This window comes from Geospiza fortis, unplaced genomic scaffold, assembly GCF_000277835.1.
Source record: "Geospiza fortis unplaced genomic scaffold, GeoFor_1.0 scaffold381, whole genome shotgun sequence".
Lineage (NCBI taxonomy): Eukaryota > Metazoa > Chordata > Aves > Passeriformes > Thraupidae > Geospiza > Geospiza fortis.
Window position 1 is genome coordinate 4,449,984 of NW_005054348.1, and position 13,242 is coordinate 4,463,225.

Consider the following 13,242-nt stretch of genomic DNA (forward strand, 5'->3'; position numbering starts at 1 on the left):
GTCTCTGCCCTTTTCTTCTTCCTTTTCATCTCCAGGGTGTCAGTGGAGAGGTGCTCTCCACCACAACATTTCTTTTCTGAAAAGTGTGTTTGATGGGTTTGTTTTGTTTTTCTGCCTGTAACTACTGAAGAGGGATATGGCGTTCCAGAGCATGTGGCCCCCACATGTGAATAAAGGCATTTTTTCCCTTTACTTTGTCAGTGTACCCAGAACTTATTTATGGACAAAATAACCCAGAACTCATTTATGGACAAAAGCCCAACTGAACTGTGGCAAAGAAACTTGGAAGTGAGTTTATTTGCATCTTTCTACCTCTGCATGTTCACACTTGATTACTTCTGTATATAATACAAGTACAGTATTTAGATGTTAGAACATCTGGAGTCCATACAGTATAAATGGATAAATACATGGATGCTGTATCCTAGCATTCTTGGGGGTTATTTTATTTATTTTCCATGAAGCTACAGGGATGTGTCACATATCCACATGACTGACACCAAGCTGATGGCATTAGTGCATTTAGCTTAGATACACATTTGGTCCACTGTGGATGGTAATGAGCTGCTGTGCACTGGAGGATATATCTTGCATGATCTGCCAATGAGATTTGCAGTTATTTTTAAGTACCATTAGTGCTAACAATAAATCTAGAGATGAGAGGTGGAAATCCTTGTTCCAGGCTTTCCTTAGTACCAAGGTTTGTCTCCCAGTTCCTCACTTCAAAGAGTCATCTAATAATCTGTTGTTCCACTTTAATGTTTCAAATTTTTATGACTCTGTTAAGAGTTGGACTGGACTGCTGTAATCATTTTATTCACAAGTAGCAGCACCACATCCACTATTTATACTAATATATATTATTGCCATTAATGCTATTTTTAAAGAACATATGGTTTGGATATGTTAAAGTTTACAGAATTGGACTCTAACCAGTAATGTCCTTCTTTGCTACAAGGCTGTAAGAAATGCCTCACCGGTTATAAAGTAATCCAGTAAATGGAACTGTGTTGCAAAAGTAGACCTTTTGGGATCTTTTTCCTAAAAAAATCAGAGATAATTCTGTCAGGCTCTGAGAATTTATCCATCACAGTTCATTAATACTACCAAACCCTATTTTTAGGATTTCCATAGAGTCAAGAAGTGAACATATCCATCTGGGCTGCAGAAAGAAGAAACTTCCTCTAAGCATGTTTTTGCTTCCAAAGCAGAAAAATCTTGTCTCAGTGGGACAAGTGGAGCCTGCCTGTGCTGTTGGCAGCATTTTAGAGGGAAATGTTGCTGATGAAGCTAGAAATCCCTGTGGATAATTGTACAATCTTCAGTGTAATGTAAAAGGGAGTCTCTTTTGCAAGACTGACTATACAATTAAAAAAGCTTTTTAAAGAATTAAGAGGTCCTTTTCTATAGTAAATAAAAATACTATAGTAAAAGGTGCTTAACTATTTTTTCAAGTTGATGCTTTGCATTGAAACACTGCCCTGCCCCACTGCATCCAAAAAGGGAACTAGGAGCAAAAGAGACACAAAGAATAAAATGGAAGCTGGAGGAAGGATGTGAGTCACCTCACATGAAATAGATGAACGAGGATGAAATGTTGCAAGGTGTTAGCTTTCAAAAAGCTGTATTTTGAACACTGACAGCTTCATCTCAAAGCTAAGTAGAACACTCAACAACATCACAAAAATATCTGATGAATAAGAAAAAGGTGATGGGGAATGTGCATCATTCCACTCCTTTCTTATCCTCTGTGTTTGCATTTAATCCTCATGCAGAGGGTTTACTACTCTGCCAAGAAAAAGCATTGCCCTTGACTGCTTTTCAAAAACAGCAAAAAGGAATGGCTTATTCAGTGTTACATCCAGGTACACTCCATCTTCCTTCTGTGCTGCAGGGTCTTCTGGCTGATCTGTTCCATCACTGCCCAGTTTGAAAAAGGCTTTATTTATTACCTGTAAGGAAAAACATATGAGTAACTCTGGAGTCATCAGAGCACAATCATGATGGGACAAATGAGAGTCTGAGTAAATGATGAAGCACATTGTACTCCATAGGTGTTTAAAAAAGGTGTTGGAGTGCTTGTCCATAACGTGCAAAAGCTGTATAACTGCTTTTACACTGGCTGGGCTGTAATGCTGTTGCCCTTGTGTCATGGTTTAACCCCAGCCGGCAGCTGAGCTGGTCACTCATTCCTCCCACGACTTGCCACCAGCTAAAACTCTTGTGTTATCAGCATTATTCTCCTACTAAATCAAAAACATAACACTCTATGTGATACTCAATCCCACACTAAGCATGTCCCCTACATGGCTCTGACTGCTTAGTTCTAGTTAAAGTTATTCAGCTTAGGAGGCTGAAACTGTGCAGGAAACTTTTTTTTTTTAATGTCAGTGATATGTACTGTACCTTTCCAACTGTTAGACTGGCATTGCTTATCTTACTGAAGTCTGCCCCCTTCCCCAGCAGTGCAGGCAGTTCCATCTCTGCAAGAAGCTCCTGTAGATCAGAACTGTCTTCTAGTGTTAATGCTGGCAGCTTTAATTTAATTTCTCTGCAGAGAGAGGGAGAGAGAGAGGCAAGTGAGTACTTGTTCACTGTGAGAGCATCGTGGTTGGGCAGTCCTGGGGAATGGGCATGTGAAAAAAACTACAGCAAGTGCTTGGGGTGTGGGCACAAACACAGTGGGTGCCTCTTACTGTTTCCAAGTGTGAACTCACCCAGACTTCACCCAGGGTCTGCTGCTAAACCCCAGGTCATCCCACATCATGGGTGGGATGCTCATTTCCTTGAAATATACCCAGATAAAAAGCTGATCCTACCGAAGTGGAGCTCCTTTGAAGTGAGTCCCTGGCTGTGCAGGGGTTTCTCTTTGTGCAGGGCAGTGAAGCCTCCCTGGCAGGACCTGACCCCAGGTGAGGAGCAGGCCCGTGTGGCTCACCCCATGCCATCCATCCCTTCCATGGGAGGGTGCACAGCCCCTTCCCTACCTTGGGGACAGGTGCTGGAGCCAGGCTGAGGACTGCCAGCTCAGCTGGGACTCCAGGTGCTCCAGGTCGCTGCCACCGATGGGCTGCAGCAGCACCAGCAGCGCCGTCCGGCCGATGGGAACCTCCAGCACGGAAAAAGTGCCACTGGCATCGGTTTGGTACTTGAATGTCCCCATGATGGACAGCATAGGGACCAAGACCTTTGTGTCTGAATCCACCCAGAACTCCTGAGGCTCTTTGAGAGGGAAGGCTTGCTTAACATTCGCTGGAAAACAGACCAAGAAAAGAGAAATTGATTCTTCTCTTCCTCCCCTCCTCCCCTCTGCCACTTAGCTGGTCTTTTTAAGAACACACTGTGCCTTAGAGAAGGACTGCATGTATAAAATCACATTTAGCTACTGTAATCATATGTCTCCCTCTTTTAATCTGCCTTCTGATGGCGTCAAGCTCACAGCACAGGGGCCATGACCATCAGGACTGTGACGAAAGCTACTGTGTTTCTGTTGGCTTTGTGGCCTTTCCTGGGGACAGGAAAGTGTCTCTGCTTGCTTGGTTGCCTGCTTCTTCCCAGGCTGCCACATGGTCCCCAGGGGCTCACAGGCCTGTGCAAAGGGTCAGCTCGCTTTCCTCTCTGTCCGTAAGTGCACTGATGGCATCTTTGGAAGCACATCCATCAGGGCCAGCCCTTGCTGCAGGAGCACTCTCAGGCAGCCAGGTGGGCTCAGGAGAGGGAAGGTTCTGCCTGAGGTCTTACCCTTCACCATCTTACAAACCAAAGCAATGGGGAAGGTTGTAAGCGCAGCACTGAAGTGTTAGCTGAGCCAAGGAGGTTAAAAAGGACATACTTGAACACTTACTAGACCTTAAAATAAATTTCCTTCCCAGTTCACAACTATGAGAGGCCTTGCTCTCACCTTGCACTACTTCTGTGCAGTTTTGCATTTCAACATGTTGTCTTCTCACTGCCACAGATCAATGCTGTGCCCAGCTAGGCAGATAATCCTGTTCAGCACTAAAGAAACTACTGCCCTCAGTGAAACTTGCACCTGATGTTCTGCATTGAATTCTAAATGGCAGGCCCTGCTTGGCAGCAAGTCTACAAATGTGAAGAAAACTGTGTGCAAGTGAACAGCACTTGAGCCCACTGGAACATTTAGCTGTTGTTTTGTACGTATTTCTGTCACTTTATCGGTGCTATGGCTGCTAATAGCATCTCAGAGCTTTTGTAACACGTTTCAGAGAAAAAAATAGACTTTTCCTTTCTGCAGCTATAGGGACAGACATGGAGCATGGCAGCATCAGCTGTCATGGGTGCCCCTTCACAACCAAATGGCAAACCAAATGCTAAAGCCATCTTCTGTGTTTATTAGAAGGTAATTTTTTGTGTAATTCATTTGTTCTTGAGCCAATTTTGTCCATCCCATGTGTGGGGACTGTAACATTTAAAATGCACCATCTGAGAGAGAAGGTAGTAAAGCTGACACAGTGAGGCAAACCCTTGAACATGTGTTTCTAAGCTTATACAAATTACAAGTTTCCAATACAGAAGAAGAGGAAAAAATGGTTCTACTGAAGGAAAACTGCTTTTGTCACCATGTCCAAGTGTGTAACACAATTACTTTTGTAGTATCATATCTATGCTAGATCTTACAATGAAGAGAAAGCTGATGCCCACAGCTCACTGAGAGAATGACAACACCCATGAAAGGCAAAGAAAACCTGAAATCCAGTTTTGAGGAGGGGAGATGGAGGCACAAAAAGGTTTCCTGCGCACCACAACTCCACCTTTAGCAGTAGAGCCCCACTCAGGAGCTTGGGGCTCACTGCAAGTGTTCCGAAATACATTCTCCAGTAGGCAAGCTGTCTGAAGTGTGCAGTTTTTGATATTGCATTCAGTCAGGAGGATCTAGGAAAGCAGCTACACTCAGAAGAGAAGGCTCAGTTGTAGTGCAGGGGGATTTCTGGGACAGCAGCACAGAATGACCCTAGGCAATGAAGGGATTGCCTCATTCTAGGTTTGTGTAAGTGCCCTGCTTCCATAACTGGTGATGTTCGGTTGCTTCCTGAGCCAGATGTTGCCTCCAGACTCCTGTGTTTAATAGCCACTAGAGGAGTCATGTCCACTGTATTTTTTAGCCTTTTTTGTATCTGTACCTCTGCCCTGCATCCCCCAGCTCCTTTGGCTTTCCTTAAAGCTACACCCTGATCAATCTTGCTGGAGGCCCCTCATGACTTTCAGTTCCTTTGCAGCAAGAAATGCTGTGCTATTCTTTCTTATGCACCTTTCCACACCTCTCCTGGACAAGGAAAATTTCTTGGAGTCCATCTGTCTCCTCCTCCCTCCCCACTGCCCTTGCTGGCTCATGGCAGAGCGCAGGCAGGATCCCTGGCACAGTGGTGGGGAGCAGAGATCCAGCCTTTCATCTGAGCCCTTCCCTTTCCCCACTGGCCAGGCCTGACCTTGCTTCCTTCCCAGGAGCAGGGTTGCTGCCCTGCTGTCCTTCCCCAGGCCTGTTCCCAAGAGGAGCAGTGCTGCCTCGTACCTGCCAGGCGGACGTCCACGGCAAACAGCAGCTGGGCAGATGGGTCGATGTCCGCCAGCCGGGCCTCGCTCTGGCCCTCGCCTTTGGCCTCCACAAAGGCATTGATTTGTTTCGCTGCCTCGCCTGGATTGGCAAAGTCAACAGCTCGGGCGTAGAATGCATCAGCACTGGGGAGCAAGCGCTCCATGAACAGCTGGAAGAGGCCTATGCCAGGGGCACAGAACAAGCTCAGTGTCTTGGAAAAGAGCAGCTCCTCGTCCCCACTCTTCACAAGTCTCTCGATCGTCCTCAGGCTGGAAAGGAAATTGCTTCCGACTGCCGTGGAAGTGCAGTCAGGGTTTCCAGAGGGGGGGACAAATCCCAGCAAACCCTGCAAATCAAGTGCTGTCTGGTTTGAGGCACCCAAGTAGAATGACACCAAGGAGCTGTAGAGGCTGGTTGGGGACAGGAGCACATTTTGGCCCCTCTGTGCTTTCTGCAGCGCGCTGTAAAACCGCATGCCCAGGACGTACACCAAGTCACTCAGATAGCTCCGCTCCTTCTCCCCCCAGGTGCTGAGGCTTGGGGCTTCCAACTTGCTGTTGTCATTCATGCCACCTTCATAATCGGGTGTGGTTTGGGACTCAATGGAGACGGGAACAATAGTCTTTCCCTCCTGAACCAATTTTTCCAGCTTGTCACAGTCACTCTCATTGAAAGAAAACAAATTGAAAGGGTGGACGTAGACCCGGTCACAAGTCACCACAGTAAGGCAAGCCAACAAGCAGAGAAGATCTGCTACCAGATTCATGTTGGAAAATTGCCTCCACCGTGTCTGCTGAAAGGAAAAATTAGGAGGAAAGGAGAATGGTCAGTCTGTTTCAAGTACAGTTTCTCTTAATCACAGGGTGAGGTGCTAGTGCTGTGTTGGAGTTACAAAGGTGGGGATTTTGGTATTCAGTGGTGTTTGGTCTGACTCTGCCCCAAAAAGCCCTGAATGAGACAGACACCAGTTTCAATGGCAGCAGGTGGGAAATGGTAAGCACAGATGTGACTTCATTACCCACTGCAGTACCCTAAGGATTTATCATGGGAACAGTAGTGGATGCTGGGTATGCCTACAAACTAGAGCATGCTATTTCTTCAAAACCTTGTTTTGCAACAAATGCAACAACATTTGTTCCTGGGACCTGGTCAGAGCCATCTCTGCAAACTGCTGCACTGAGCCTTGCTGACACACAGACAGGCTAAGCAATGTGCCTGCTGTTATGCAGGAGTAGGTTTGGAAACCAGTTCTCTTAAGGCCCAAACACAGAACGTATGTCTGGTCAGTAATGGCTGTTTAGTCAGCAAAATACCTGGCACTAGCTGAGCACGTTATGTTTTCATAGCCCCGTGCAAACATTCATTCTAGCTTCTAGGCAAACACACTCCAGGCTCCCTTATACAAATGTGCTCACACTGAAACCATTTTTCATTGCACCTTCTATGTCTGAATACAGAGTTAGAAGGGGTAGGCTGAGTTTTACTCAGATGTGCAGGCAGTCTTCTCCTGAGGTAAAAGATCACTTGCTGCTCTTGTTTTTCCTGACAAGAAACAGAGAATTTTACTGTATGTGGATGTCACTGGTGTTTTAGCACAAAGGATGTAATGGAAATGAGAATGTCATGGACACGCACACACACACACACACACACACAAATGATACCCACTGACAAACTTTATATCTTTTAGGATTCTCTCTTTTCTTATATCAAACTTTTTTGATAAATAGCTCTGCTGTACCTTTCTTGGATTTCTAACATATGACTGTTTGTCTGTGTATTTGAAATCCAAATTAAATGTATTGAAAATTATGCACTGTAACACATATCATCAGCCAAAATGCTATACCCACTGACAAATTTTATATCTTTTAGGATTCTCTCTTTTTTTATATCAAACTTTTTTGATAACTAATAGCTCTGCTGTACCTTTCTTGGGTTTCTAACATATGACTGTTTATCTGTGTATTTGAAATCCAAATTAAAATGTGTTGAAAATTATGCATCTGTAACACATATCATCAGCCAAAATGCTGTTATTCAGAGCTGTATTTTATTCTAGTAGTAATTCCTTGTTTATTGTAGCTTTGTTGACCCTCTTTCACCCATTTCAAGTTCTGCAGAGCTCGTTGGATGGGCAAAATGCTATCAGCCTTGCCAGTACCCAAATCCTACTCTCTGCTTTCTTCCTCCAAGGCTCTTTGAGTCACACCAGTCTGCCAGGTATTGTAATTCTGGTAGCTGAACCTTTTGAGAGGACACAGAGCAATGTCTGTCTCACCAACACTTTACACAGGGTGGAAGCACTTGTGTTTAAATCCAGCTATTCAAGATCTGGCCCCTTCCCAGCCTAATTTATAATGTATAACCATATTCTTTCCCCTGAGGGGTCCCCAAGTATTTCATGCCTAATGATATCCCAGTTTGCAGCCCCACCACTCTATTGCACATACAAAAACTGAGATGGGCTTGGTAACTAGACATACCTTGCCAAGTCTGAATGCCGGTGGGTAAAGCCTGAAACTATTTGTTCCACAGAGGCAAGCAGGGGAGGATCTGCTATAGATCTCTGTCCCTGTGTCTTCACCCAAGGATTGTTCCCCATTAACTCCCACCTCATCCTCTAAATTACTGTACGGACGGCACAGCCGTGCTGCTGGCCCCTCTGCTCCTGGCCCCTCTTCATCTCCCCAACCCCACTGGTAGCACGTGACATGCATGACAGAGCATATTCATTGGTTGTGACTGACTAAAAAATTCTCTTGGAAGGTGCCTTCCCAACTTCACTTTCACAGTTAGCCCAGCCACTGTAGATTTCTGGACTCCTCAATGCATTTTTTCACATTGGCATGCTCAGGAAAATGAAATAAAAAGCCACAAATTAGAAAGAATTCCCTTCCCACACTGTTCTCTCCATCATACAATTCTTTTGAGGCATTAATCTTTCCTGCACAGCAGGGAGGGTGACCCTGTGCCACCCAGGCAGGCTGTGCCATTAGGCACTGTTGGCACCCAGTGGTCACCTCTCTGGCTTGCCAGGGCTCCCAGCTCTGTTCAGCTTTTGTTCCATGAGCAGAAGCAAGAGGACCAGCTCTCACTGCCAAACACTTACCCTAAGCCCCATCTGTGGAAAGTCAGCGTGGTTTGTTTGGCTAAAGAAGAGAGCCCCAAGCTCTTTGGGAAAGCATCAACACCTGAGCTGGAAAAGCAGCATTCAAAGCAAATGCAGTAAGAGCGCGTACTCGCCTCTGTCCTGGGGGTGTCGCCCCTTTGTTGCCCCCCCGATGCTGCTGTCCCTCAGGCGAGCTCCTCACACACCTCTCCCCCCCGGGGCGGTGGGACTGCGGTGGAATTCTGCCCTTTCTATGCGGCTGCTGCTGCGGGGCATTGCGCAAAGCTGCTTTACATCACAGCCCGGGGGCTGACAGAAGTTACCTCGGGCCAATGAGACTTGAGCCCGGCTCAACACCGGCCGCATAGAAAGTTCCAGGGATGGATGGATGGATACACAACCTTTAGCCAGACCCAGCACACCTGTGTAGCCTGCAGTTACACATTTACCAAGGCACGCACAGGCATTTTTACACAGAATAACTGATTATAGGAAAGACCTCATTTTGCACCAGACTGAAAGGACTGCAGATTTCTTTGTACTTGTATTTGTTGTACAGTTGAATTTTTGGATTTGTTGCACAGTGATCAGATTTTTGACTTCACAGATAAATTGCCTTTAATCTCTACCTTGCAGCCTGGGGACCTACCATGTAAGCTACTGCAGAATAAAGTGATTAAGCTCTCAATTTTTACCCCTTCTTTCCCTCTTGAACTGTTCAGAATGTCAAGGCTTTGTTCTTTCTCCTCTTGAACAAGACGTGTTGAAATGGAGAAGATGAAAGCCAGACAGGGGAGATGGCCAGAACTGGATCACTAAGAATTCATCCCTCCCAGTGTCAGCCTCTGAGGTCTTGTTTGGGAAAAGGGGTTGGGATTTGCAGATCCTCATGCTGCTTTTGAAACAATCTTTCAATTTCAGTGTGCCCCTTCTTCCTATTTAAGCATGTAAGCAGTGAATCAAGCTAGGGATAAATGCAATTGGTTAGACTGGGTCTTGTTCAGTGCCCCTTATTCTTAGTAATTAAAATCCCATGGCTCTAACAGGAGTAGGGCTGATTTATCATCTGTGCTTTGATTTTAGAGGGCCAGTCAGGCATGATTTGTACTGCAGTGCCCAGCTACATGTTGGGTTCAAGGAGAGAGCTGAGAGAGTGGGATGTTTTCAGTGTGCCTGGGCGGCTGAAGCTGGTGGAGATGAAGGTGGAGACAGGGACAGCTGAGTCCTGCCAGCCCAAGGGCTGTATGTCAGGTGCCTAATGCCAAAGAGATGAGAAATTTCTGTCTCTGCAGTCCTGCTTTTCATTTAAACAATCTGATTACCTTCACTATAATGAAGTCCAAAAGTGGTTCTGAGCCCAGGCTTGTATAACATGCTGTCATGCACTAAAGGCTTAAACAAACAGCTTGAAACATTCAAGGTGTTTTGTCCTCTTGTTTCCTGAGCATCTCAGTTGAGGAAGCATCTGCCCACAGAACAATGCCTGGGCATTTGTACCATCTCCAGACAGCTTTAAAATGCTTCTATCCGAGTAAAGAATACAGGCAAAGGGAGAAGGATGAAAAATGAAAAATGCATATTGCTCAGCTAAATGCTAAGAGATCAAGTTAGGTTTCAGGTCCCCCTTCTTTCCCCTCTGCCCTGGAGACTCTTTACCACAGGCAGACCAGGGCAGACAGCTGGTCCCTTAGAGGCCAGTGGAGCTGTAGGTGGGACGTGAGCACAGCCCAAATCTGTATCTCCTGCACCACCACCCATGTGGGTCCCCCTGAGGCACTAGGCAGGCACCAGTAGAATACACAAATGGCCAGACCATGCTGAGCCTATGAGCTAGAGCTGGTCTGCTGCATCCCTCGAGATGAGGCTTGAGCACAGGTAAAAAAGAAAACCCATCCCAGTACTCTCTGTATCAAGGACACACAAATGAAAGCTGTCTCATGGAAGGGCACCTTGTATTCCATAAAACTCTGAAAAGTATCCTTATTAAATATAATTACTGACTTTGGCTAATAAGCTACAAGTGATGTTAATAACATACAGTACAGCTGTCAGACTGACATGTTTGCTGTGGATAATAAACACTGAAAAGTGAAATCACAAACCCCTCACCCACTGTACTTTTTTTCCTTAGATCATTATGCCTTTCTTTGTTCTGTAGCATCCAGACAATGTTGTTGTTTGGCTATCTCCTGCTTCCCCTGAAGGTCATGACCAAGCCATGCTGCAGCTGTTGGCCTCCTTGTGCTGTAAGTACCAGCCCTAAACAGGCAGCCCTGGCTGCAGGGGATGCTGCCCTGAAGAAGAGAAGGAGCAGGAGTCACCTGAACAACAAATCTCACATGTGGGTCTGGGGGCTCTGCCACATAAAGAAAGTTCAGTTTAGTTGAATTTTCTTGGGGTTTTCAGCCAAGTTGATCCTTGGGTTTCTTTTGGTGTTTGTGCACTCAGTTCTATTTTTTTCTGTCAACAAAAAATTGGTCAGTGTCTCTGAGGAACACAGAAGTCTATCTTTTGCCCCCCACCCTTGCCCCCACATCAATAAAGTAATCACATTAAAATACCTACTTTCTCCAGAAAAGAAGTTTCACCAGGAAATGTTCAATGTCCTGTTTTCACCACAGTCCTCCTCTTGCTTTGGGCCACTGGGAATTGGTCCGGCCCCAGTAATGAGGAAGAACCTTAGATTTCACCTCATGTTCATGCGCTACTGCAAACCTCAGATACAGCTCCCCCCCTCATTTGCCAGTCACTTATGCTTGCTCACTCAATTAGTATTCCCCCATTAAGATGCATCACACACCAGCACACTTCTTAGATCTTTGTCTTTTATCTTCTAACACTTTCTTCTAAAGCAGAAGGTTTCAGATTACAGAGAACATATCCTGCCACACCTGCAACAGGTTTTATCCTATTTAAATACTGTTAGTCTTTAATTTTACTTCTGAGACATTTTTAAGCAGGAGTGCATGAGCATTATTCCAATTACTATATGTGGACTCTGTTGTCAGGCTTTTTTTGTTGGGTTGCCATGGTTTTAGGAATGGGAGTGTACTTAAAGATAGAGCTTCAACTTTAAAAAGCAGAGTCTCTATCCTGCCCTTCAGTTCTGGCATCCAAAGACTTTGCCCCTTAAAGACAGTTGTGCCAGAGAACTTGCACTGGGCCAAATTTGGGCAAAAATCTTTCTAGCAGCAAGGAACCCAAGAAGGTGAAAGCAAGGCTGTTCTACAAGCATCCCCTATCCAAAATAAGCCTGTGGCCCACACATGTTTCCTAATGAACCTCTCCCTGCAGCAGCCACAGTAAAGCCACAAAAAACCACGGAGCTCTCAAACCTGTTGTTCAGCGGTGAGGTGTGCGCTCTCCTTTTGCCCCACTCTCGGATTTTGGAGGGGCACTCGGCTCCCCCTCTTATACCCACTCTTGCATAAGCCGGGCCCGCCCCCTCCGCCCCACCGCTGCCCTCATTTCTCTTCAAAACCTGCCTCTGTTTTTCCTGCTTGTTATTCATGGTAGCTGCTGAGAGGGAGCAAAGAGGGGTGGAAAAACACTGGTGCTGTGGTTATGGGTTTCCTTGCAGCCATCTCAGGGATCAGATCTCCTGGTCAGCCTTACTGCTGTGAAGTGCTAATGTGAAAGCACTCCCCTGCCCCACAAAAAAATTCTTGGTGATGGTGCTCCAGCACTTCTTCATGCAAATACTGCCAAAACCGCTTCAGAAATTTCAACCCTGGCAGAGGAACACTAACCCTACAGACAGCAGCATGTAATCCAGCCTTGAATGGGAAAATGTTTTTGTCAAGTTAAAGTTTTGACTGATCGACCAGGCAGCTATTCTTTTGCCGAAGAACATTGCGTCTCCACTTTGTCAAAAAGTGTTTTCATTGATCTGAATTGTTCTGGGAAAAGCTGTATAAAATTCAGCACTTTGTGTGGAGACAATAGTAAATATTTTATTCTGTTTAGTTCCATTTGTTTTCCAGCTTTCCCAAATTTTGCTCTGAGACCTGAACTCAAAAGGGCCAGATGTACTCCTGTGATGATGCTCTTGTCTCCTGTGAGGCAGCAGGCCTGGAGGAGGGATAATAAATTACTCTGCTCACAAGCTCAGACCATAGACCTTCACATGACGTCTTCCTAACCTGAGCTGGCACATCTGACATACATAGATTATGAATTAATATATGTATGGCTAATTTAGACATAATAGCATGTACACAGCATATATAATTCATTAATAAATTTGAGGGTTTCTCTTATTAAGCCTAAAAGCCTTGAGTGAGAAACAGGCCACAAACAGTTTGTTTATGCAGCCTGCGAGTTGACATTGGTAATAGTGAACATCCACATCCCATCAACATTCACGATGTTCCCTCTCTCTGTTTTGGTATGGAAACACAGCCTGGAGTCTTAACAAGGCTCCAAATGGAGAGTGTAAACAGGCACTGAGAAAAGGACTGGGAGGAAAGGCAAAAGAGAATGCCTGTGTGGGAGGATCTGACAAAAAGAAGACTGGGGACTATTGCTTCATCAGCTGCAGCAGTGGTCACCCCAGGTGTGGCAGTCAGTTGTGGGG

General features: G+C 45.5%; 1 protein-coding gene across 4 annotated transcripts; it reads right to left on the reverse strand.

Moving 5' to 3' along the window:
- Positions 1–268: 268 nt before the first annotated feature.
- On the reverse strand, positions 269–12,048 carry AGT (angiotensinogen). 4 transcript variants are annotated; one of them, XM_031058788.1, is made up of 5 exons: positions 11,232–11,365; positions 5,531–6,347; positions 2,988–3,252; positions 2,407–2,551; positions 269–1,952 (listed from the first exon to the last, which is right to left on the reverse strand). In XM_031058788.1, exons 2-5 carry the CDS (start codon positions 6,318–6,320, stop codon positions 1,761–1,763), a joined length of 1,392 nt encoding a protein of 463 aa, XP_030914648.1. In that variant the 5' UTR covers positions 6,321–6,347; positions 11,232–11,365; the 3' UTR covers positions 269–1,760. The 4 variants fall into 4 exon arrangements, with proteins under 4 accessions (XP_030914648.1, XP_030914647.1, XP_030914649.1 ...); XM_031058787.1 differs by lacking the exon at positions 11,232–11,365 and adding an exon at positions 8,801–8,901; XM_031058789.1 differs by lacking the exon at positions 11,232–11,365 and adding an exon at positions 8,797–8,882.
- Between the last annotated feature and the right edge of the window lie 1,194 nt (positions 12,049–13,242).

Bases quoted from the DNA above. Each gene is read 5' to 3' on its own strand.
- AGT (XM_031058788.1), bottom strand. From the start codon at position 6,320: ATGAATCTGGTAGCAGATCTTCTCTGCTTGTTGGCTTGCCTTACTGTG. The intron at 3,253-5,530 runs GTACGAGGCAGC...TCTGTTTTCCAG, and splicing joins CGTGGACGTCCGCCTGGCAG to CGAATGTTAAGCAAGCCTTC. The intron at 2,552-2,987 runs GTAGGGAAGGGG...CTCTCTCTGCAG, and splicing joins CTCCAGCACCTGTCCCCAAG to AGAAATTAAATTAAAGCTGC.